This window comes from Podarcis gaigeae (assembly GCF_964106915.1).
Source record: "Podarcis gaigeae genome assembly, chromosome: 6".
Taxonomy (NCBI): domain Eukaryota; kingdom Metazoa; phylum Chordata; class Lepidosauria; order Squamata; family Lacertidae; genus Podarcis; species Podarcis gaigeae.
In genome coordinates this window covers 38,896,359-38,919,914 of record NC_139682.1, presented here as the reverse complement: position 1 = coordinate 38,919,914, position 23,556 = coordinate 38,896,359, and the positions used below count along the sequence as shown (strand labels likewise).

At 41.1% G+C, this 23,556-nt stretch overlaps 1 protein-coding gene across 1 annotated transcript in view; it reads right to left on the bottom strand.

The window, feature by feature from the left end:
* Positions 1 to 23,556, bottom strand: part of CD34 (CD34 molecule) — a 134,921-nt gene that overhangs the window by 105,628 nt on the left and 5,737 nt on the right. The window contains exon 2 of the mRNA XM_083745611.1: positions 20,980 to 21,139. Within this exon, the coding sequence (XP_083601737.1) occupies positions 20,980 to 21,004 (25 nt within the window). The 5' untranslated portion in view covers positions 21,005 to 21,139. The remainder of the gene's footprint in view (positions 1 to 20,979; positions 21,140 to 23,556) is intronic.

Genomic DNA, 23,556 nt, shown 5'->3' with positions numbered 1-23,556 from the left:
CAATTTATTCATTAAGAAATGAACTGGGCTTCACCCAAAGGCCATGGGGCAGTTTACAACACAAGAACTTAAAAACAATTATCTCAAAGCAGCTCATAATACAAGCATCAAAATCAGACTACTAATAAATTGTTATAGTCACAGTCCCTGCCATCACAGTGCCTATCTACCAGAAGCAGTGCATTTTACTTACTTTCTAGATGAAAACAACGGTGTGGCTAGGTACACTTCATTGGGCACAGTGTTCAACAGATGTGGAGTTACCACCAAAAAGGTCCTTTCACCAGTTCTCGTTCTGCATGAGGACCACCAGTCAAGCAACAGAACACATACTGCACTCCAAATATTCCCTGCCGTTTCTGTCTTTCTGCCACTGCCCAGCGACTCTCAGAGGAGTGGCATGAATTTTACAACCCAGAGGTGGAGATGAGACATAAAAATCTTTTTGAAATATTGAAGATGTAGTTCATTATAAAGGGAGAAGTGACCCTTTATTTTCATTAAGTGGCATGAGTGTAGAAAAATGTCAGTGTAATGGTGTTAGGTAGAACAATTATTTTATCTTGACTTCCGGAGGCGGCGCGAAACAGCAATGGCGGTCCTCTTTGCGCTGTGAAGAGGGGCTCCGCGAAAAAGGGTCGTCCGCTGCGGCAAAGCGGAGACCCATCAAGAAAAACCGCAGGCAGAGTGAGCCTGCGGCCGTGGGACTCGGCGGGCGCCTGGAGCCCCCCCAGAAGCGGTGAAGGAGCCTCGTAAGAGGCTCCGGAACGTGAAAGGGGGAGCGGCGCTGTGAGTTCATCGCTCTTTTCGTGGAAGCAAAGCCGCGCTGCTGCTGCTGATGAGCGCTGACCTTTCTTCTTGAAATTATCGGAATTGGAGCAACATACCCGTGAGTAAGGGTCCTAAATTTTCCAACTAAATTGAAGAAATTCGGCCGAAAGCGGGAGGCGAGTAACAGGAAGTCCGCCTTCCGACTCTGCTAATCAGATCAAAGCAAGGGCTCGGAAACGAGCTGAAGTATTTAAAAAGGGATTGTTAAAGTGGAAGAAAGGGTGCATTGAGAGACTCTGTATTTTGAAGCCAAAAAGGAAAAGAACTGTGGGTTGTATAGACTTTTATTCTTTAGAACTATCCTCCAATCTTTGGGCTAAACGGGGCTGAAAGAGATAACCCCGTCACCGGGCTGCCAGTGCATAGAAAAAGAACTGGCAAACTGCTGTCAAACTGACGATATTGTTGCAGAGATCGAAATTGTTGCATAGACTGAGATACTAATATTAAACATTGTTACATGGACTTGTATTGATACTTTATGGTTGGATTTTAAAAAACTAGAAGTCCTGGAAACCTTCCTTTTGTGTTTGGGAATTACTAAACTCAATATGGGGAATTGAGGAACTTCAATGGCGGAAAATAGTTCCTTTCTTTTTCGAAGCTTTGGAATACTCCCCCTATAGGACTGTGGAAACATAGTTGCATGGGAACTGAGTTTTATTGAAACCTTTCGTGGTTTTTTTATTTATATTTGGGACTTGTTTTTCTCATGGGACAAAAGACCATTTGACCTTGAACAGAGGCAGGTGTGGAATGAGCGGCACAGGGAGAACAAGAGCAGCTAAAGCTAAAGATAAAGAAAAAGAGAAAAAATCTGGGCAACTTTTGCAAACAACTTTAACTCATCATCGCAGATCATCTGTCCCAACTGTGCTGACAGCACAGGAGGTGGAACTAGTGCAGCCTGCTGCAGAAGACATGGCAACTGGAGGATCTGAAACAGTTTTAAAACAAATTTTGGAACAATTGGCAGTCTTAAACCAAAAAGTGGACAATCAAACATCAAAGATTGACCAAGCTACATCCTCTATTGGCAAATTAACTGAACAGGTTTCGCAGCACACTCAGGCAATTGAGAAATTGCAAGGAGCTACGGCAGAAAACTTTAAATTAGCTGTGGAAGCCAACCAAAAAGCAGAACAGGCGAACTTAAAGGTGGATGAAATTAAAGGAGAGGTAAGACCTTTGAGAAGGCAGGTAGGGGAACAACAAGCCTATCTGGCATTGGTTGAATTGAAGAGTAAAGATAGTAATCTCAGGATAAGGGCTATCCCGGAATTGGAACAAAATAATTTAGAGGGATTTTTGACACTTTTGTTCACCAAATTCTGGGGAATTGAGGAAGAAAAGGACTTTAAAATTGTGACAGCCTTTAGACTGGGAAAATCAGTAAAGAAAGATAAGCCCAGAGACTGTTTGGTTGCTCTGAGATCAAGAGAAGAAAGGGATAAGATACTAGGCCTACATTTTAAGAAATCTTTGGAGGTAGAAGGTAAAAGGGCCGAAATCTACAGAGATATACCCAAATATCTCTTGGAACTTAGGACTACCTATATAGATTTGACCAAATTGTTGAGACACAACGGAATTCCTTACAGGTGGGAGTTTCCACAAGGACTTTCATTTACTTACAAAGGAAGGAAAATAAAGATTAAATCACCTGAAGACCAGCAGAAGTTCCTACACGACCACGAGGAGGACCTGCAAAAAGGAGCCGCAGCTTCTTGGCCTCCACCACCACCGGGACCATCTCCAAGAGATATACCACCAGGACCAGGACCAGCATTACCTCCCCCGGGATCGGGAGGAAGCTTAGATACCCCATTGTAGAACCCGTCAACTGATTCAGGATGTCTCTGCAGCTTCTTAGTTGGAATATAAATGGCGGAAATTCCCCGGAAAAAAGAAGGAAAGTCTTTCACATTTTGAAAAAGGAACAATTGGACGTTATCTGCCTACAGGAAACACATGTGACAAGGCTCCATAGAAAAGTGTTAATTAACAAAAGACTAGGCCAAGAATTTATTTCTTCGGACAAAGTTAAGAAGAGAGGAGTGGTGATTTATGCAAAGGAGAGCCTGTCACCGAAATTTTTATTTAAAGATGAATACGGCCGAATTTTGGCGATTGAAATACAGACACAAGGAGAAAAAATTTTGATATTAGGAATATATGCTCCAAATGAGGGAAAGTCGGAATTCTTCAGGAAGCTGCATGAGACCATGCTGGATTATTTGGATTATAGCAACATCATTATGCTGGGTGATATGAATGGGGTTGTCTCTGTACATATGGATAAGTCACAAAGTGCTAACATATCGAAAGACGGCAGACTACCCAAAACTTTTTTTGAAATGACAGACAATATGGACTTAGTGGACATCTGGAGGGTTAAGAACCCTCTAGGGAAAGAAGGGACTTTCTTTTCTGAAGCTCATCTGACATGGACACGAATCGACCAAATCTGGACAACTAGAGGACTGGCACCTAAGACTAGAAAAGTGGAAATCTGCCCAAAAACCTGCTCCGACCATAGTGCTTTGAAAGTGGAATTGAGACTTAACACAACCGGTACCTTCAGATGGAAAATGAATGACACCTTATTAAGAGATCAGGAGATTGTGAAGAAGGCCCAAAAAACCTTAAAGGACTATTTTGAGATAAATTTGAATACCACCGTGGAAAAAAGAACAATCTGGGACGCAAGTAAGGCAGTTATGAGAGGGTTTCTAATACAACAAAACACAATTAAGAAAAGGCTCTGGAATGAAAAGAAGGAGAAGATATTGGAGAAAATAAGAGAAGGAGAGAAAAAATTAAGATCTAGGCCTAAGTCGAAGGATGTGTTAAGAGAAGTGAAATTTTTCCAGGCGCAATATTCAAAATTGATAAACCAAGAGGTGGAATGGAAAATTAAACAAATGAAACAAAGATCCTTCGAATCGGCGAATAAGTGTGGGAAACTGCTAGCCTGGCAGTTGAAAAAGAGACAAAAGCTTAATACGGTTACAAATCTAGAGATCGAAGGGAGAATGGTTCAGAAACCCGAGGAAATCAGAAAGTGCTTCCAGAGGTACTTCAAAGAACTTTATACACAAGGGCCGCAAAAAGCCCCAGAGGTGGATCAATTTCTTAAAACTAATGGATTACAAAAAATACCCCTGGAAATGAGAACAAACCTGAACTGTAACATTACACAGCAAGAAATTGAAAGTGCCATTCAAAATCTTCAACTTGGCAAGTCTCCAGGCCCGGATGGCCTAACCTCCAAATACTATAAAGTTTTAAAGGACGATTTGATACAACCTTTGATGGAGGTTTGTAACCAGATAATGGAGGGAAGGAGGGCACCGGAAACGTGGAAAGAAGCTTTCATCACATTGATACCTAAATCAGAGACTGAAAAGACCCAACTTAAGAACTACCGCCCCATTTCACTCCTAAATGTGGATTACAAAATTTTTGCTGATATTTTGGCAAATAGACTTAAAAAAGTACTAAATGAAGTGATTCACAAGGACCAGGCTGGCTTTCTCCCGGGTAGGCATTTGTTTGACAACACAAGAAACATCATTGACATTTTAGAACTTCTACAAACAAATCTGAACACGAGAGCGGTTTTGATCTTTGTCGATGCAGAGAAGGCCTTTGATAATATTTCTTGGATGTTTATGAAGAAAAATTTGGAAGGGATGGGAGTGGGGCGGGGGTTCGAAAATGGTATAGAAGCAATCTATACAGAACAAAAAGCTAAATTGATAGTAAACAATGTGGTGACAGAGGAGTTTAATATTGAAAAAGGGACACGACAGGGGTGCCCTCTATCCCCCCTATTGTTTATTTCAGTTCTGGAGGTGTTGCTAAATATGATTAGAAAGGACCGGTTGGTTCAGGGAATCGAGGTCGGAGTGAAACAATATAAATTGAAAGCATTTGCAGATGACTTGGTATTAACACTTCAGGAACCAGTCTCCAGTACTAAAAGAGTGTTAGAATTAATTTCTGATTTTGGTCGGGTGGCGGGGTTCAAGTTAAATAAGCAAAAAACTAAGGTTTTAGCAAAAAATTTGACAGTTACAGAAACAGATGAGTTCTCCAAAGAAATGGAGCTGAATGTGGTTAAAAAGGTAAAATACCTAGGGGTGTACTTGACCTCCAAAAATTTGAATTTGTTTAAAGATAACTATGAGAAATGCTGGTCAGAAATTAAAAGAGATTTGGAAATATGGTCAAGATTGAAACTCTCCTTGTTAGGCCGAATAGCTGCTGTAAAGATGAATGTATTGCCGAAAATGTTATTTTTGTTTCAGGCCCTACAGATCGTGGACAAGGTGGAATGTTTTGGAAAGTGGCAGAAGGATATCTCTAAGTTTGTTTGGCAGGGCAAAAAGCCCCGAATAAAGTTTAAGATATTAACTGATGCGAAAGAAAGAGGGGGATTTGCCCTGCCAGACTTGAGGCTATATTATGAATCTGCAGCCTTCTGCTGTTTGAAAGATTGGATTTTATTGGAGAACACTGACGTCCTGGATCTGGAAGGGTTTGACAATGCGTTTGGGTGGCATGCATATCTGTGGTATGACAAGGTTAAAGTGCATAAATTGTTTAAAAACCATATTGTTAGAAGAGCAATTTGGAGGGTCTGGATAAAATACAAAGACTTATTGGAGAGTAAAACACCGAGGTGGCTCTCACCGGTGGAGGCCAAGGCACGTAAGAGACCCAACATGGAGGCCCATTGGCCTAAATATTGGGAAATAATTGAAAAAACTGGAGACAATTGGAGGCTGCTAAGTTTGGAGAAATTGAAAACTAAGGTACGAGATTGGCTGCACTATGCGCAAATTCAAGAGGTATTTAAAATAGATAAAAAAGTTGGATTCCAGGTGGAAAAATCGAAACTGGAGATTGAATTGTTAGAGCCAAAAAGTAAGCTACTTTCAAGAATGTATAACTTGCTGCTTAAGTGGAATACACAGGATGAGACAGTCAAATCCGCCATGATAAAATGGGCTCAGGATGTGGGGCATAACATTATGTTTGCAGACTGGGAAAGGTTATGGAACACCGGTCTGAAATTCACGGCTTGCACTGCCTTGAAGGAAAATATCATGAAAATGGTATACCGGTGGTACATGACCCCAGTCAAGTTAGCTAAGATATATCATCTATCTGACAACAAATGTTGGAAATGTGGAGAGGCGGAAGGGACATTCTTTCATCTCTGGTGGACCTGCCCGAAAGTGAAGGCCTTCTGGGAAATGATCCATAATGAACTAAAAAAGGTACTGAGATTTACCTTACCTAAAAAACCAGAGGCCTTCCTTCTGGGCATGGTGGATCAGAGAGTGCTTAAGAAGGACAGAACCTTTTTTATGTATGCTACCACAGCAGCAAGGATCCTGATTGCAAAATATTGGAAGACACAAGATTTGCCCACGCTGGAGGAATGGCAGTCGCAGTTGATGGACTATATGGAGCTGGCTGAAATGACTGGCAGAATCCGAGACGTGGGAGAAGAAACAACTGAGGAGGACTGGGAAAAGTTTAAGGACTATTTGAAAAAACATTATAAGCTGTATGAATGTTAAAAAATGCACCTTTCAGGAAACACTAGCTTCAGCAAATGTAAGTTAATGAAATGAAAATTAAGACACAAGAATTCAGAGGTAAAATAATGAAATAACTTTATTGTGTTTAATATAAAACATATAAGAATTGAGCTACAGTAAAATTGAAAATAGGGAACATGATAAAATGGAAGTTACAATAAGTTCTGAAATAAGTTAACAAATTGCTGATGCTTTATAAGACAGAGAACGCAGGGTTCGGAGGATGTGGGGAAGTCCTATAGAATAGATGGAAAAAGAATATGGAAACTTGTTACCTATACCCTATCTTCTTATAACCACTCTTTATTCTTTTTTCTGTATTTCTAAAAAGCAATAAAAATATTTAAAAAAAAAATAAAAAAAAAATAGAACAATTATTTTATCTTGATCGGGTACCATAAAGTTAAGCACTTTGATAGCCACCCAGGTTTTTGATGGTTCTTCCCCTCTTGTATTACAAAGTAATAATTCTTTGTTGCAAGTATGAAGACTTGTTTTTGTTCTTTCCCCAACTGAGACTATTTCCATGCTGTAACAGAAATTGGGTCTGGCAACACAGTTACCTAACGTTGGTTCCAAATAGTTTCTGGAGGGAATTGCTAAAATCTTCCTTTAATATTGATTAAAAACACTTGACTCTGTTGTTGAATATGAAAGCCATCACAGAGAAAATAAAATACTTCCAATGCTTTGTAAAAGCAACAAACCCCAACAACATCAAACCTGTACTGGTTGAACACTCGCCTACCTTTTTACAAGTAAGATGATGTCTTCACAGAAGTACACACTGAAAACATACAATTAACTTCCAGCCAACAGACAAAACTCCTTTTGCCAAATGATCCAAATAAACTTGTCTGAGTTACAGACTTTCAACTATTTGCTTTGTGCATATGGCACAATTGGAATCTGGATTGTGTTAAGCAGAACTGTGTTGGACTTCTATCATGTACAGATGTGCTGCTTGGTGGCAGGGGTAACCAGGGACTTCCTGTAAGCACATATTGCACAAACCTTTTGTGGGGGCTATGCCCTTTTAATTCTGGTATTTATCCCAGGTGAAAAACTCTGTGTAATCATTACTACTCAGATAGTTTCTTCCCTCAAACGCTTACACTAATCTCTTGACTGCTGCTCTCTGCCCCTGACTCCACATACTGCCCTTATACCTGAAACATTTGAGCTGCAACTGAACCTGCTTCAGGCTGGGCCATTGGCTCTAACCCTACACTCCCTCTGGCCTGGTCTGCACACCACACCCAAATACCAGCATTCTTTTTGTCCACACTTGACAAAGCTATTCTAAAGTCAATGTTGTTATAAGGCATAGTGTATCATAGCTTGCCTTTTGATAAGAAGGAATATTATCTAGCAATTAGATTATCTAATGACCAATCTAATTAATAGTTTTGAGGGGAATCTTTTGTCTAATAGGGACCAAAAGTCATCTATCTGTGCTGCTTAAACCTTGAAACTTAAATTATTGCAACACATATTATATATTCCTGTGCCTGAAAATTGTTTAGCACATAATGAAGATACAGCATTGATTGTTCATTGTATGAGTGAGTGATCAACATGAATAGAGAACTGGGTCATATATAAGAAAAGCAGCCTATAAATAAAGATCAATGAAATATTGTTCACATTTTACAGATGGGAAACGGGAAGGTGTGACCTAGTGACCATTCCCAGGTCACACATAAATAGAAGCCGCAGATGTGCTATCCACTATGGTTCCCAAGCCCTTTCCACATGTTCATTTTCTGATAGAAGTAAACATCTGAGAGGGGATGTGGGGAAAAGTTTAGTGTCTCCACTTACTGGCACCATTCCAGTTGCCCTCCACAAATGGGAGGGCAAACTTATTGTGCTGGTGGCGCCTGCTGTACTTGTGGAAAAACCAAGGTTCTAAAATGCACGGGGAGTCTATACAATCATAGGAAGCTCTCCATTTCAGAAGGCCACCCTCCAACTTGTGCAGGGCGCTGGAGTGGAGCATGTTTGCTCTTGGGGGCTCCCTGTGCATGTATTTAACATGGATGAAGAACACTTCAAGAGGGCTTTGGTTGATTTGTGTGTGTGTGTGTGTGTGTGTGTGTGTGTGTACACCCACACCCACACCATTAGTAAACTCCAGTGTTGCAATTTCTTTATTTACAGTGAACAGGATCCAACTACACCAGATGAGGTTAACAAGAGTCATAAACCTAACTATGCTTTTCACAGGAATATATCATTAATCTAGCTAAGATGATATTATATCAAACTTTAGGAATAATAGCATGAATCACAAATGTTGCACCTTTTTTGCAGGTTTCTTTTTTAATGATGGGAAAGGAGCAAGCCTCTTAGAGGACAATAGATTTGCAAGCAGAGTTAGAGTTATCATCCCTTATTATCTTGTGTCAATAGAAAACCTTTTTATGATGCTGTTCCTGCTCTCCTTTGGGTATGTGTGCATGCCACTTTGCCCACATTATATGTCATCATGAGGCACTTTGCAAGAATGACAGAACTTTTGTCTGGGGGAAATTTAAGCTCTAAGTGCTTCATAAATGACTGTGCCACTCATCTCAAATGTTACCACTTTTAAGAGACCTTTTCTTTCCAATTTGTGAAATATTATTGTAAGCCTTTCCCATTGTTCACTCTTTTAAAAGTGATATCCATCCATTAGATACTTTCCCATTCTGTGTGAAATATTATTGCAGGTTCTTCCTAACATCATTGGAATGTTTTCACCTTAATGCTTTTTGCCTTCCTACCTCTGCTTAAGACATACACCTTCTTTCTTGCATACTTCATGCTGCAATATTGCCGTATTATGAGTGCAAGGTTCTTATATTTGGTTCATCCTGTCAAAAAACTGCAAAGCCCCTTACACAATGTAATAAATACAGAAACAAACAGTATTACTCTACAACAATTTAGGCCAGGAGAGGGGAACATGGTTTTCCAGATCAGAGGTGCCAGCTTATGAAGGCAATTTGTCAGGGGGAGGGGGGAATGCCATGCACGTCATGTTGTGACATCCCAATGTCACACGCGTGGTGGCTGTGTGCCTTCGTTGGTGGCTGTGTGCCTTCATTGGCTGGTGGCTCCTTCTTCACTTCCTCCTGATGCCCCCTCCAGCAGGAGACTGCTTCAACCCTCCTTCCCCTCCATAGTAGGAAGAGGAGAAGGAACCAGCCATTGGAGCCGCACCACAGTTGGCTCCATGCTTCACCTCTGGAACATGGAGTGAGGGCAGCCCCAACCCCAAAAATATAGGGAGGGCCAAAAGGGCTCAGTCCCTTTGAGTTGGTACACTTTGAGCTGGAATACAGCTCCCATCCTATCTGACCATTGGCCATGCTGGTTGCGGCTGGTGAGAGTTGGAGTCCAACAAGATCTGGACGGCCACAGGTTCCCCACCCTGCCCTAATTCAGGGCCAGGGATCAACATCAGATAATCTACCTTTAGGGTATCTACCCAGGCTTGGATTAAGCAAAATAAGCATGTGCTTAGGGCATCAAGGGAAGTGAGGCACCACAGAAATTTTCCATTGCAAGTCCATTTGCAACAAAAAATGTAAAAACATGGCATCTCCATGTAGGGCTGGGAGAGACGCCATCTGAAATTCAGCTAAGCTGCTGCTAGCCAGTGTAGATAATACTGAGCTACATGCACTAATGGCCTGACTCAGGTTCCCAAGCATAAAATACAGTAGCTGAACAAATAAGGAATGATGAAGACTGATACTCAAAACACGTGTCAAGTTTATCACATTTCATTCCTTATTTGTTCAGCTATTTTTTGTTCTGCACCTGTGTGGTTTTCCACAGTTTCTATTTTTTACCAAAATCAATCCTACATTCATCTCAGGCGATGTTAAAAAACAAGTCACACAGTTTTTCTCAAACAAACCAACAAACCTGAGTCATTATCAATCTTTTGTCCAAATTCTGAACTTGGATCAAGCTTGCTTAGCTTGCATTATGAGGAAGGATGGCTACAATCTCCAAGGGAGAGGAGGTCTTGTGGGTTGCCCCAGCACCACAGAAGTAGTTGCTAACTTTGCCAAAATGAACATTTATTCCTCCTTCTGCTGTCTCAGCAGAGGCTTCTTGTAAAGTCATGGCTAACATCCAGAGAAGCTTTCACTGGGTGCAGGGCTGAGTTTATCTGTCACAATTGTGAAACATTTATGCCTAGAACTGGCCATTTACAAGCAGATCTGCTCAAATATTGATACCACAGCAGAATGACATTTGGTTGTGCCCAGAGTATCTGGGCAAATATAAGGCCAGGCTCCAATGTTTTGAGAGCAGTGTGCCTTCCTAATGGCATTTCAGAGCCTGTCAATAACTTATGCATGGGATTTGTAAACATGCAGAGTCACAATAAACCAATCTTATTAGTAAAAGGAATAAGCTGTTAAGGTTTCAGAATAAAGACATGTGCCTTACACTATCACTCCCCCTGTGTATTAAAGCTATTATCCCTTTCTCATTAATGGGTGTCTGTTTTTAATGAACCAATTATCACAACGCTTAACACAGGTCCTGTTTAAATGAGGAAACTGACAAAAGAATACGGTGCATCTGAGTATAACTAAACTGTGCATGCTGAGTCAATAATATATTTTTAAATAGGTAAGTTTAGATCCAAACAGTTTATTTAGTTCTCTCCCAAACCTATGACTTACCAGTGAGTAAATACCTTTGAACAGCTTAGGCTCACACCTTTATTAACAGCTCAGTCAACTGCATGTTTACTCAAAGGTGAGCCCCACTGTGTCTATAGGGCTTATTCCCATCACAAGTAAGTGTGCACAGGATTTCAAACTTAGCTAGGAGGACTTGCTTCCAACCGAAAATACATAGAATCAGTTTGCACAACAACCACACTTCTAAAGCCGCCCAGAGTGTCTGGGGCAACCTAGTTAGATGGGCAACATATAAATAATATGTAAACTTATTTATTATTGTTGTTGTTGTTGTTAACGTCTGAATCCTACACACACTTACTTGGCAGTAAATCTCACTGAATTCAGTGGAATTTACTTCTGACTGAGTATGTGTGGATCAGGTCTGAATCAGGCATGTGATAAGCAACCTGTGCTTTTCCAGGCATCCACCTTATCTTTTCAATAGGCTAATTCTGCCTTGTGAACTACTCTTAAGATATCCTTTTAAAAACAGGTGTTCTGTCCAAACACATTTTGAGAGCACATACTTGTGTAGCTCAATCTTATCCATGTGTGCTAAATTCCAACCGCTTCCAGTGGGACTTGTCAAAGCTCTTAAGCCAAAATGAAATTACACACAAACAGATGCCACTATGGATCTCTAACCTACTTTGCTCTTAAATATAAAGCAGGGGTACATGGAGGCAAAACAAATAGTGATTTTATAAACACGCTGAGAAATACTTTATGCCTGTATATGAGTTGAGAGGCAACAGGTGAATATTTTAAGAGCTTGGCTTACCAGATTTTTGCCTCTTCTTTGACTTGTCTGAAGCCTAGAGTTTGAGCTCTATTGCTGTTAATTAACAGTGTTAAAAAGGTTCAAGAACGCTTTCATAAAACAGAATAGCCAAGATACTTTTTTTTTTTTTTAAAAGTGTAATCTGTTTCAGGCAATGATCATCTATACAGCACTTCTAATGTGGTGTGTGAAATTCAAATATCCGTATTAAGGAGATGAACTCATTATATATATATATATATATAATGAGTTCATTATATATATATATATAATCCAAAAGGATAATCCAATTGGATTATATATATAATCCAAAAGGAAACACCCCCCAAAAACCAAGACACAGAAGAAAACAATGGCATGGCCCTCCTTCCTTATATCAAGGGCACTACAGATAAAATTAGCAAAATCCTCCATAAACACAATATCAAAACAGCCTTTTGCACCAACCAAAAAATAGCCAATATCCTCAGAAACCCCAAGGATAAAATCCAGTTGGAAAACCAAGGGATCTATGAAATACCCTGCAAAGTCTGCCCAGCCACGTACATTGGACAAACAAACAGACGAATAAATGCACGTATCGCAGAACACAAGAATGCCGTCAAAAAAGAAGAAAAAACTTCCTCTCTTTTCCAACACATGAAAGAAACAGGACACGAAATTAATTTTGCAGATTCCAAATTGCTCTTTAACACGGAACATCACCACAAGAGAATAATCATGGAAGCCATCGAGATAGAGAAACACCCTCACAACATGAACAAGCGTGACGACACATCCCGCTTGCCAGACATCTGGAAATTAGCCCTCTCCACAAAAACTGACACCAGATCCAGAGGCACACAGAACGCCAACACCAATCAACCACACCAGACCCAAACCCAGACCCTCTCCACAGATGAATTACTGACACCATCCAGTAGCCAATCCATGGTGGCACCTCCGGATGCTGCACCCCCCTGCAATCCCTACACAGATCTGGCTGACACAAGCCACAAAACCACAGCTCGCCCCTATACACGAAGCCAAGCCAAAGCACAACTAAGTGCAATACAACCATCTTCTCAGGAAAACTCTTCACAAAGTTCAAGAGGTCAAGACACAAAGACTTTAGCAACTAATCCACACCTAATGACCCACCTAAGTGGTACTCAGGATATCACTCAAGAAATCACTCAAGGTATCTCTCAAGTAATTAAGGAACAAAAGAAGAAAAGGCACACTAGCCTGGGAACTTCCTCTCTGCCCAGAACATTGGAGGCTAGACACCACACCCCCTCTACAGTATTTATAGGAACTCAAACATTGAGATCCCGCTCTGTTCCAGTAACAAGAAGCCGAAAGCACCAGCCTGAAGATGACGAGTGAGACCTCGTCGAAACGTCGCCTAGACACCCCAACTTTTACACGGGAAGACACCCGAGGACACCAAAACCTGCATATATATATATATATATATATATATACACACACACACACACAAACTGCTTTTAATAGTGCTACTGATTTTAATAGTGCAGAAATAATCATTGGTGGAATGCATAAATTATCTCCATAATCACCATGTGTACAAATTGTAGTGTATTAATCACTACAGTGCGCCAATTAGTTCCCCCCCTCCAACCTGCAAAGGAGAATCTCTATTGCCAATCAACCCCATTGCTAGTGAATTAGCAATTCCTGTTCGCTACCCTCTGTTTCTATTCAGGATTTGTTTGGTAGTGGGATTGGGCAGTGCTCTGCAAAATGGCAGTAATTAACTCAGCTGCATTATGCAGCAAGCTGAGAAAATCCCTATCATTTTCTAGAATGGGGGCGTTTGCAGGAGGAGTCTTCTTGTGGCAGCCCTTTTCGTATTGTAATTGTGATAACAGATGCTGAAGGAGAGCTAATTTTCCCTCCAGTCCCGGGTTTCTCTCTGCTTGTTACCACCTGTGAGGACAGCCACTTTCACCCTTCAAAAGCTAGTGTTTAATAAGCCTCTCTCAGTGGCATGTATCAATTATTACTCAAGTACCTTGGCTCAGACTGGGTAACTGTAAAAGCTATTGAGTTAAAGAAATAATGAGTGGAAAGCCAACCCTCGCCATGGGGCATCCACAACAAACCAGGGGCTCTGTTGTTAAGTGAAATTCGCCTTTTTCACGCTGGGCTTTCAGATCTGAGACCTGTAGATGGTTCCCCCCTCTCAGCCATCTGCAGCATTTCAGATGGTTTCTTTATAAAATGTGTGGTGAGAAGGAAATTAAAAGCCCAACTGTATGTAAATAGGAACCTGAGCAAATGCACTCGGCAGCTCTGGGGAACGAGCAGCTGTGATTTGCCAAGCCAACCAGAAAATTAAAAAGATTGTTTTACAAACAGGGAGAGGAGGTGTGTCGGAACATGAAACTCTGGGAGCGCACACAGCTTACTGAAGGCAGCTTTGTGAGGATTTCCTGTGATTTAAACTTGGTTTCTCAGCCTCTTGGCATGAGCCAGACCAAAGCAGGACAAGATTTACCTGGGGCTTATCCCCTAGAAGCAGCCCTTGTTCGGCCATGAGTTTTCTTCTGCTTTGAGTGAAGATATGCCAACTGCTTTTACTTACATAACTTCATGGTTTCTGGGTCTTGGGCAACAATGGCCACCTACCATCACCAGGTTGGGGAGATCTTAACTGTTACCTGGCAGGTTCTGCCTGGATTCCTCCATTTCTAAACAGAATAATCTTGTAGCATAACCAACAGGGAGTGGATGGAGACAGTTCCATCAGGGTGCTCCTCCTTACTTATTAACTGGGTGATTAATAAGTCTTTAGAACATGAAATCATTTTAGTACAGCTTTCTGTATAAGTAGCTATAAATCTAGTAGTAGATGTACTCACTGCTTTAATATCATTCCTTTATGCTGTTATTCAGTTTTACAGGTAGAAAACTGAGTCACAGAAAGTTGTATGACTTTCGACAACGGGCAGAGCAATACTGACACCCCCCCCAGCTGGTGCTGCTGTGTGTTGGAAGTTTTCCCCATACCTGCTAGTGAGGAGCAAGGCTCAGCTATCACAGAGTGCCCTGCATTGCCTGCCAACAAAATGGGCTGTTGCCAAACTATTGCCAGCAGTTTTCAGACTGGAAGACTAAGGCCCCTATATGAGGGCAGGGCAGAGATGGGCCAGCCAAGGATCCACTGGATCCTAGATCTATCCAGCAACTTGGAGCTAACACAGCTAGTTCAGTGCTGTTTGTACTTGGGATCCATCACCAGCCTGCCCAGTAATTATTCTTCTTCCTTACTTCAGAATTATAGGGTGCTTCCATCCTGATGGCTCCTAATGCTATCCAAGTCCTTCTCTCCCACTGTAACTTACATGCAGAATTGTAGTTGTACAAATTGAAAAATACTGGATTTTGTGTGGTATACATCCTCCTGTGTTTCTTATACAGGGCATGGCATGGCTCTATAGACGGGGAAAGAAAATTCACCTGAGCACCTCATTTTAATAATTTTTCTGCCCCCCCATCAAAATTTTAAATCATTAAGAAAATAAGTGTGCTAAAACATTTCTTAAAAGCACAGCATGAATGATGTGATTACTTCAATAATGTTATAAATTTGAATAAAATGGCACCAACATATTTTCATCTTACATTATTCTGTGAACTTTTTAATAGTTTCTAAATATAAAATTGCCCCCCCCCAAATCACAAGATTGAATAAAAAACCCCTGTATTTTTTAACTAACAAGGTAACCAGAAGGTGCCTGAAAACATGGGTGCAGGTGATAGGCTCATCCACCTTTTACATCACTCTGCAAGTGAAAAGCACATCATCAGTTATTTACACACTTTTAATTAAAAAGTTGGATTTTCTGTAGTTTGACAAAAGATGGAAGAACAGGAGGGCACTGATGACAGTATCACGAAGACCTCTTAAAATTGAGTGAGCATAGTGCAACTGTGGAAAATGTGTGGTGTGGAAAGATCCTTGCTGGTATTAAGACAAGGAGCAGGAATGAGAAAGGAATGCAGTTTTGGCTCCTTATCCTTAGGAAAGCATTTGGGGAACTAAGTCAAACTAACCAAAACTGATATCAACACCAACTGGATACAAACGATATTATTTTAGGCAGTACACTATTTTAGCTAATATTCATATGAAAGAGATTATTCATATGAAAGGGAAGACTGCTGAACAAATTCTTTGACAGCAATATTTTGTGCACTTTCTTTAGCCGTGAGGAGTGCTGTGTTTCCACATCCCCAGCCTAAAGTCCTCTCATATTTCCTTCCTGGGTTTCTATCTGCTGCTTATTTGCCCTTGCAGATAACAGGGATGATGCTCCTTCTCTTCTGTGTGCAGCAGCCTTTTCCGACTTACACCTGCCTGCCAAAGGCTAAAGTGCCATTTGAGAGTACTTGTAAAATATGCATTGGGATCCCTGACCTAGGCTATAAACTCCTGTACTGCCTGAGGCAATGCCTCTGTGGTGAGCTCAGGCCGACTGTGGGTTCTTGCTGTAAAAATCAAATGACTCTGTCAAAGGGATGTTTAAAAACCTCATTCAGGAGCACTCCCCACTCAGTGCCCCCCTCCCCAAACATCCCTTTGGAGAAGCTGAACATGGCTTAAAAAAGAAAAAAGTGAACCTAAGCATTTTATATGTTCCCTTCAAAGCCAAATCTAATTGAGATCTAAAAAGGGAGAAAATGCTTTCCTCTTTCTTTCAGAAACCAGGAGCTGGACTGGAATTGCAATTTGGAGAGCATTAAGCAACAGCCTCACCTGAAAAAAGGAAAGGTGGTTTCTCACAGGCAGCTTAAATAGCCTTTGAGGTGTGTGGATTTTTTTTTTAATGTGAATGCCTAATAGAGACCTTTGTAATTCTAATACATGGAGCAATTTTGATAAATTTTGAAGTGCAAGGGGTCATAGTGATAGTCCCTACAGCCACACCCCTAAAGGGATGTCCATAGCCATACTCCAAAAATCCAAAAATGCAGATAGCTGTGTGTGCAACGCCCCCCCCCCCGAGCAGCAGTATATAGCTCAATACTCAATTTATTAGGATCAGCATGACTGAAATGCTCTGCATAGTTTCCTGGAAGTAAGCTGAATTTAACTCAATGACACTTACTTCTGATTGCAGAGGTTTAGCTTGTAAAACACATTGAGCTTTAAGGAAATACGGTAACATCAACCAGCTGAAATGCAACTTTAGATTTTAATTAAAAAAACAATCTTGCAAAGAAGTGTTACTATGCAAACTGCTAGCATGAGGTAGGAACCCCATCAAAGAAAAGGATAGTTGTATCTAGCCTGTGCTTGAACATTTTCCTGCTTGTTTGATTTTCTGTATGCTAAGCTGCCTTAAAAGGTAAAAAAAGAGAAAAGGACCCCTAGTCGGTTAAGTCCAGTCAAAGGCGACTATGGGGTGTGGCGCTCATCTCACTTTCAGGCCGAGGGAGCCGGTGTTTGTCCACAGACAGCTTTCCGGGTCATGTGGCCGGCATGACTAAACTGCTTCTGGTGCAATGGGGCACCGTGTTGGAAGCCAGAGTGCACGGAAACACTGTTTACCTTCCCGCCTCAGCCGTACCTATTTATCTACTTGCACTGGCATGCTTTTGAACTGCTAGGTTGGCAGAAGCTGGGACAGAGCAACAGAGCTCACAGATTCGAAACAACCATGAAAGCCTCATTATCACCTCATTCACTTGCCAGAGCAGGAAGAGTTTGTCAATTACTCTGGCACTCTGGCAGACTGCTCTGAAAAAAAATATGTTCCCATATCTACATGTAACCCCTCTACTAAAAAACTGGACCAAAATGACTATTTTCAAAAGTGGTTTAAGTCTCCTATTTTACAGTGCAGCACCCAGTCAGACACTTGTTTCACAAAAAGCTTAAAAAGGCTTCTAGTCCAGCACCCTATTTTCACAGGCGCCAACCAGCTGCCTTGGGAAGCCCACAAGCAGGACATGAGTGAAACAGCATCACCCCCACTTGTTATTCTCAGCAACAAGTATTCGGAGGCAACTGCCTGTGATGGCAGAACAGGGTTCACTGATCATAGAACTATAGAGTTGCAAGGGACCCTTTTGAGGACAGTGAAGGGAAGGACTCGTTCCTTATGTAAGATACCTTAAAAATGTAAAGGAAAAGCTCATGGCAATGTTTTCCCCCATAGACTTGAGAATCTGGAATACAGAGTATTTTTATTATAATTAACAGAATAATTAAGATCTTGTGCTATGGAAGGTGATTAGTACAGAGCACAATCCACAACAATTCTCTAGAAGGATGGAGCTTTCTCAGTCATGGCCACCTATCTCCTTGCCTCATGCCAGCCTTATTAATCTTTCAATGCCCAGTTAAAGGGGGTGGTGACTTTTGGTGGCTTTTAAATTATATTGCTGCTCTATATATCTTGTGCTGTCTTCTGCTATTTATTGTTTTATTTCGTGCATGAATTCTATGTGGTATGAATGATACTGCTGCTTTAGGAATGAGAGGATAAAACTGAGAGGATAAAAGAGCTCTAAACAAGCAAACAAGCAAGCACAGGCCTCATTGACTTCAATAAGAGCAGACAAGAGCAATTAAAACTTTACCCAATTAATCTATGAGTTAAAATCAGCTGACGCAACCATGAAAATACCAAGAAAAACCTGCCATTGATTTTTTTAAAATCCATGTTTCACATCCAGATAGTGGGACTTACATTTGACTTTATTCCCATTAAAACAGAAATGATATGCTGTAATTCAGGAAACACTGAAATTCAAAACAAACAAAACAAAAGGCCCTGCTTACCATGTGTATATAATTACATGATTCTGAACAGACTCATTTAATACATATGGTTGACCAAAATAGCAAATGTTGTATAAGAAGCTTACAAAAATAACAATTATGATCTCCCCCAACATTAACCCTCTGGGCTTGCCCATGTAGTTAGGGAAGACAATTTTCAAGAGCAGTAAGGGTGAAATGGTAGCCATAAGACTTCAGTAATCAAATGTAAAAACAATAGCTCAATTCATCAATACAATGACAAACTAAAGGAGATGTCTGTCTTAATTATCAAATGGAGCCATGAATTTAATTCTAATGTAATTGTTTAAGCTTGGGTAGGTGTCCCATCACTTCTTAGTTACAGATATTTTGCTTCAAATTGACTTGGTGAACAACTGAGACTAGATTCCGCCACTGGAAATAAGTATAAGGGCACAGCAAATGTTGATGGACTTCTGTTTTATTAGATAATAATAATTTTCATTACTACATGAAAAGGGATAAGGAACTTAAAAAAAAAAAAACCACATCCCCTTTGTGAATGTTAGAGGGCACACTTACAGCAACTCATTACATATTTACTTGGAAGGAAGTCCCATTCCCTTCAATGGGACTTACTCCCAGGTATGTGTTTTCTGCTTCACTGTAGGAGAGCTATCTCTTGCCACAATTCAATTATAGTAGGCTGCAGTGCTCTTGAGAAGAGTAGTTTGGAAAAAAGTGGCTCTCCCTAACCTTTCATGATTCAGGAGTCCAACACGACAACAAATCATGGTAGCTACTCTGGCTTATTCAGCCTACTCTTCCATTCATTAAGGATCTAGCTTCGTTACTTAATGAACGACCTTCAGCTCTGCTTCCCAAAGCGAGAACCCAATGTGCAATTCTCAGCTCCGAAACACTAGGTGCATGACTTCAAATAAGCATTCTGGCCCTAGACTGACCTAGCATTTGTTGCCGGAAGTATATTAAGCCCCAGATACATAGAAGTACATGAAAGAGCCACATGTGGAGTGGTGCATTTTGTCATCAGTTCCACCTAGCCACACTAAAAAATGATGCTTGGCTCTGCTCAGAAGGAGAACCCACAATGCAAATGGGGAGACCTATAAAAATGTGGTTCTGTTGGATAGAGGAGGACTGTTCCAGGGATATAGTCAGCCAGGGTTGGACAGACCTAAGGATGAAACAGGCAAGAGGTTAAGCTGCTTCAGAAAAAAAGGCTGCAAGAGCTGCTGCAGAAGCAAGGAACTAGACTAGGGAGCCAGGCGCTAACAAAGGATGTTGCGCTCAACCTCTCCTTAATGCTGTCTGCTGCAGCTCAAATATAAGCTCATATATCTTATCTGAAATGTCATTTCAAGAGAAGTAATGATGGAAAGAAAAGGAAAAGGGAAGAAATTGCTCATTGTAGCCTGTGTATGAGTGATGATGGAGGACTTAGTAGTGTGCGTGGGCTGAATAGAGCTGTGAGGGGGTTTTGGTTTGTGGATCTGGGGAGGAGAATGGCTATGGAGAAGGTATTGCAACTCCCCCTCCACTGACAACTGTGCATTTCAACCAGTAAGTGTAAAGAATAAAGTACAGGAATATGCACAAGGGGGAAAAGGAGAGAGAGGTGAATGATTTGGCACACAACCTGTGCACTGCATCATTTGGAGAAACAAATAAACATATTAAGATATTTTAATGACAGAACTGTTAGGTAATATTTAGGGATGTCAGTGATTTCCGGCAGAATTTGCTGAAATTTGCTTATTTGTCCTATGCCAGAAATGGAAATCAATCCAGTGAATACAATTCATACAACTGACACATAATTGATGGTCCCACCCATTTGCATTGTGTTTCCTTTGCACTGGAATGAACGGTGTGGAATAACATAATTACAATGTAATTGATTGCATAGCACAAGCTGATGAATGAAATTTTTGTCAGAAGTCAAATTGCAGTGGAAAAGAAACAGCACTGCATGTGCTGAACATGAGTTGAAATAGAAATCAATGCCTTCTCACAACTCTAGGGACATATTAGGCAGCAATTCCATTGCTGTTCCCAAAGAGACAGGATCAGAATGAGACAGCTGCCTCAGGCAGCAGATGACATATCCCTGGCTGTTCCTTCTGATCATCCCCAACCATTCCTCTGTATTGGAGGACAGAGCTATGTATGCCACACAGCTTGACCTGAGTCACTTAAACAAGTTTGCTGCAGAAATAATCAGTGCATGTGGTGGTGCCACAGAGATACCCTCCTGACACAAGCATCACTGCCACTTACCTGAATGGTGCAGGGTGAAGGCCATGTTGAGGCAGCAAGGGCTCAGGTTCAGTGTAATGCAGTGTCATCAGTGTTGAAGTAAGGTTTAGCTGCCAGCCTGGTTGGGGAGAAGGTGCTCTCCTGTCTTTAACCTTAGGCAGCAAAATGTCATGAACCAGTCCTGAAAGGAAAGTCAAATAATAGTGTTTTTTTTCAGAGAGCTGGAGGCAATTTGAAAGAGGGATTGCTGCTCGTGGTAAGTACAGTCATCTCCCTTATGCCTCTGATAACAAGTTTGGCAGGTCTTGTATTGCTTCAAAACAAATTCCCAATCTTTTTGATCAGATGTGACAGTGGAAGAAAAGAAATGTGTGCATGCACCATGAGATGTGAATCCACTTGCAGGCAGCTCTCTTAAACACACTGTTTCCCGTTTAAGTTTCACATCAATGTACTACACTGAATTCTGCCCAGATTTACAACTCTGCATTTTTTTGGGGGGTGAAACCACTTTATTTGAATACTTTTTCAAATACAAAAGAGCAATACATTAAGCAACATTCTATTAACCACTCATTTCAAACATAGCCACCAATTTTCACTCACACATTTTCTGTTCAGAGTTACCAGAGATCACTGAATGCATTACACTCAAGATATTACAAATTTGTAACACCTCCTCTGCAATTTTAATTCCATGCCTGTAGCATTCGTTTTCAATGTCTGGTTAATGCATCAGGACATCACCCTGACTGACACAGGGGAGTGCTGTAAAGAATAACCCCCCTTCATATTTCTAACGAATAAAATAAAGAGAGAAGCAACCTTCACTTAGAACACAGCTGGAACTTTACTACTCCCAGCACTGGAGAGGAACACTCCTCCATTAAACTGGCCCCGACCATGCAAACACATTATTCAGAAAATAATCATTCTGGTCTTCCTGCTAGGCAGACCTGCATACGCACACTACCTCCCCTTCCCTAATTCCTGAAAAGAGACTTGCAAGAGTGAAAGGGAATTCATGCAGAGTAAGTAGGCTTTTCCTCTTTTATTGCAAAATAATCCCTTCAAATTCTGGGGAAGTATTTCTATTGATATTGTCTTAGAGCACAGTGTTTCCTGGGTGACAGATTTCACATTAAGCAACCAAACACCATAATCTTCTGCCACTAAAGTTCTGTCAATGCAAGGCCCCTTGATGGTGCCCAGGAAAGTGGGAACATCCACACCATGCCTGATACATGAGCAGGACCATGAGACAAAAAGATTACAGTAGGTCCTTCTGAGGTCCAAATGAAAACTTTATCAATGAGAAGAATGTGCTGAATTTCACAGTTTGGCACCTGAAATACAAATCAATGGTCACTGAAGAGGAGTTAACATTTATAGGTGAATGAAAGTGCTTGTTCCATTTATATGAGTATCATTCATATTTCTGATACCACACTGAAAGTTTGCGGCACACAAATGTGCAATTCTCAAAGAAGCTCCTGGTATACATGCCCTCAAAGTTGCTTCTGGGTACTGAAGATTGTGTAGTCTTTAACCCTTTCACCACAGCCATAACATATTTATGTAGTATTTGCTGATTTCAGTGAAATTGATTTGACTTAAGATCATAACCTTAAACTGATGAAGAATAGGCCTGTCTGAGAATCTACTCAAAGTGTAGGAGCTGAGTTTAATGAGTGCTATGATCATGGAGTTTGGCAATGATCAGGACACAGAATCAGAGTGCCATTATCTGATGAGCTGGGCCACATTGCCTCTTCAGCCGGTGATCAGGGGTCATGTGAGCCTGAGGCTGGCTGGTAGGAGCCCAGTGAATCAGATGTGACAACCCACAGAACCACACCAGGGACTCTCAAGGGCACTTTACCCTGGCCTACCATACTACTATGCCAGTCCAACGGCATAGTGGAAGGCCCTGAAGCACAGGAAAAGTCACCACCTTCAAGCTAGAGGGCTGACCCTTTAAGGACTGTCCAACAAAGAGGGTGCAGCATAAGAGGTTGACTGGAGGCAGAGGCTCAAAAGGCCTCAGTTCACTTTTATCTATTGTTGGAGCAAGTGGCTCAAATAATAAATTATTTTTATTATCTCATATAACATTTAGGAAACATCTGAAGGCAGCCCTGTATGGGAACGCTTTTTAAGGTTTAATGTTTTATTATGTTTTTATATATGCTGGAAGCTGCCCAGAGTGGCTGGGGCAACCCAGTCAGAGGGGTGGGGTACAAATAAATTATTATTATTATTAGCAACTCTCTATTAGTGCTGCAACACTCGCCTCTCTCCATGTGCTCCTCTATGGGACCAGAACAGGACATTTAGAGAGATTCATTGTGGTAGTCCTTATCTAGCAAGAGTAGGTCCAATATAAGCTGAAGTATTCTGGGTTGGTGCTGGTAACTGGACTCTGATTTGACTTTTCAGGGAGAGAATACCTGATCACCTTACTTGCATTAGCACCTTACTTATTAGCATGCCACACACAAAGTCACACTATTTGTTCATCTTGACCAATATTGTCTATTCTGACTGAGGCAGATCTCAGGCAAAAAACTTTTCTGCCACCTGATCTTCTTAACTAGA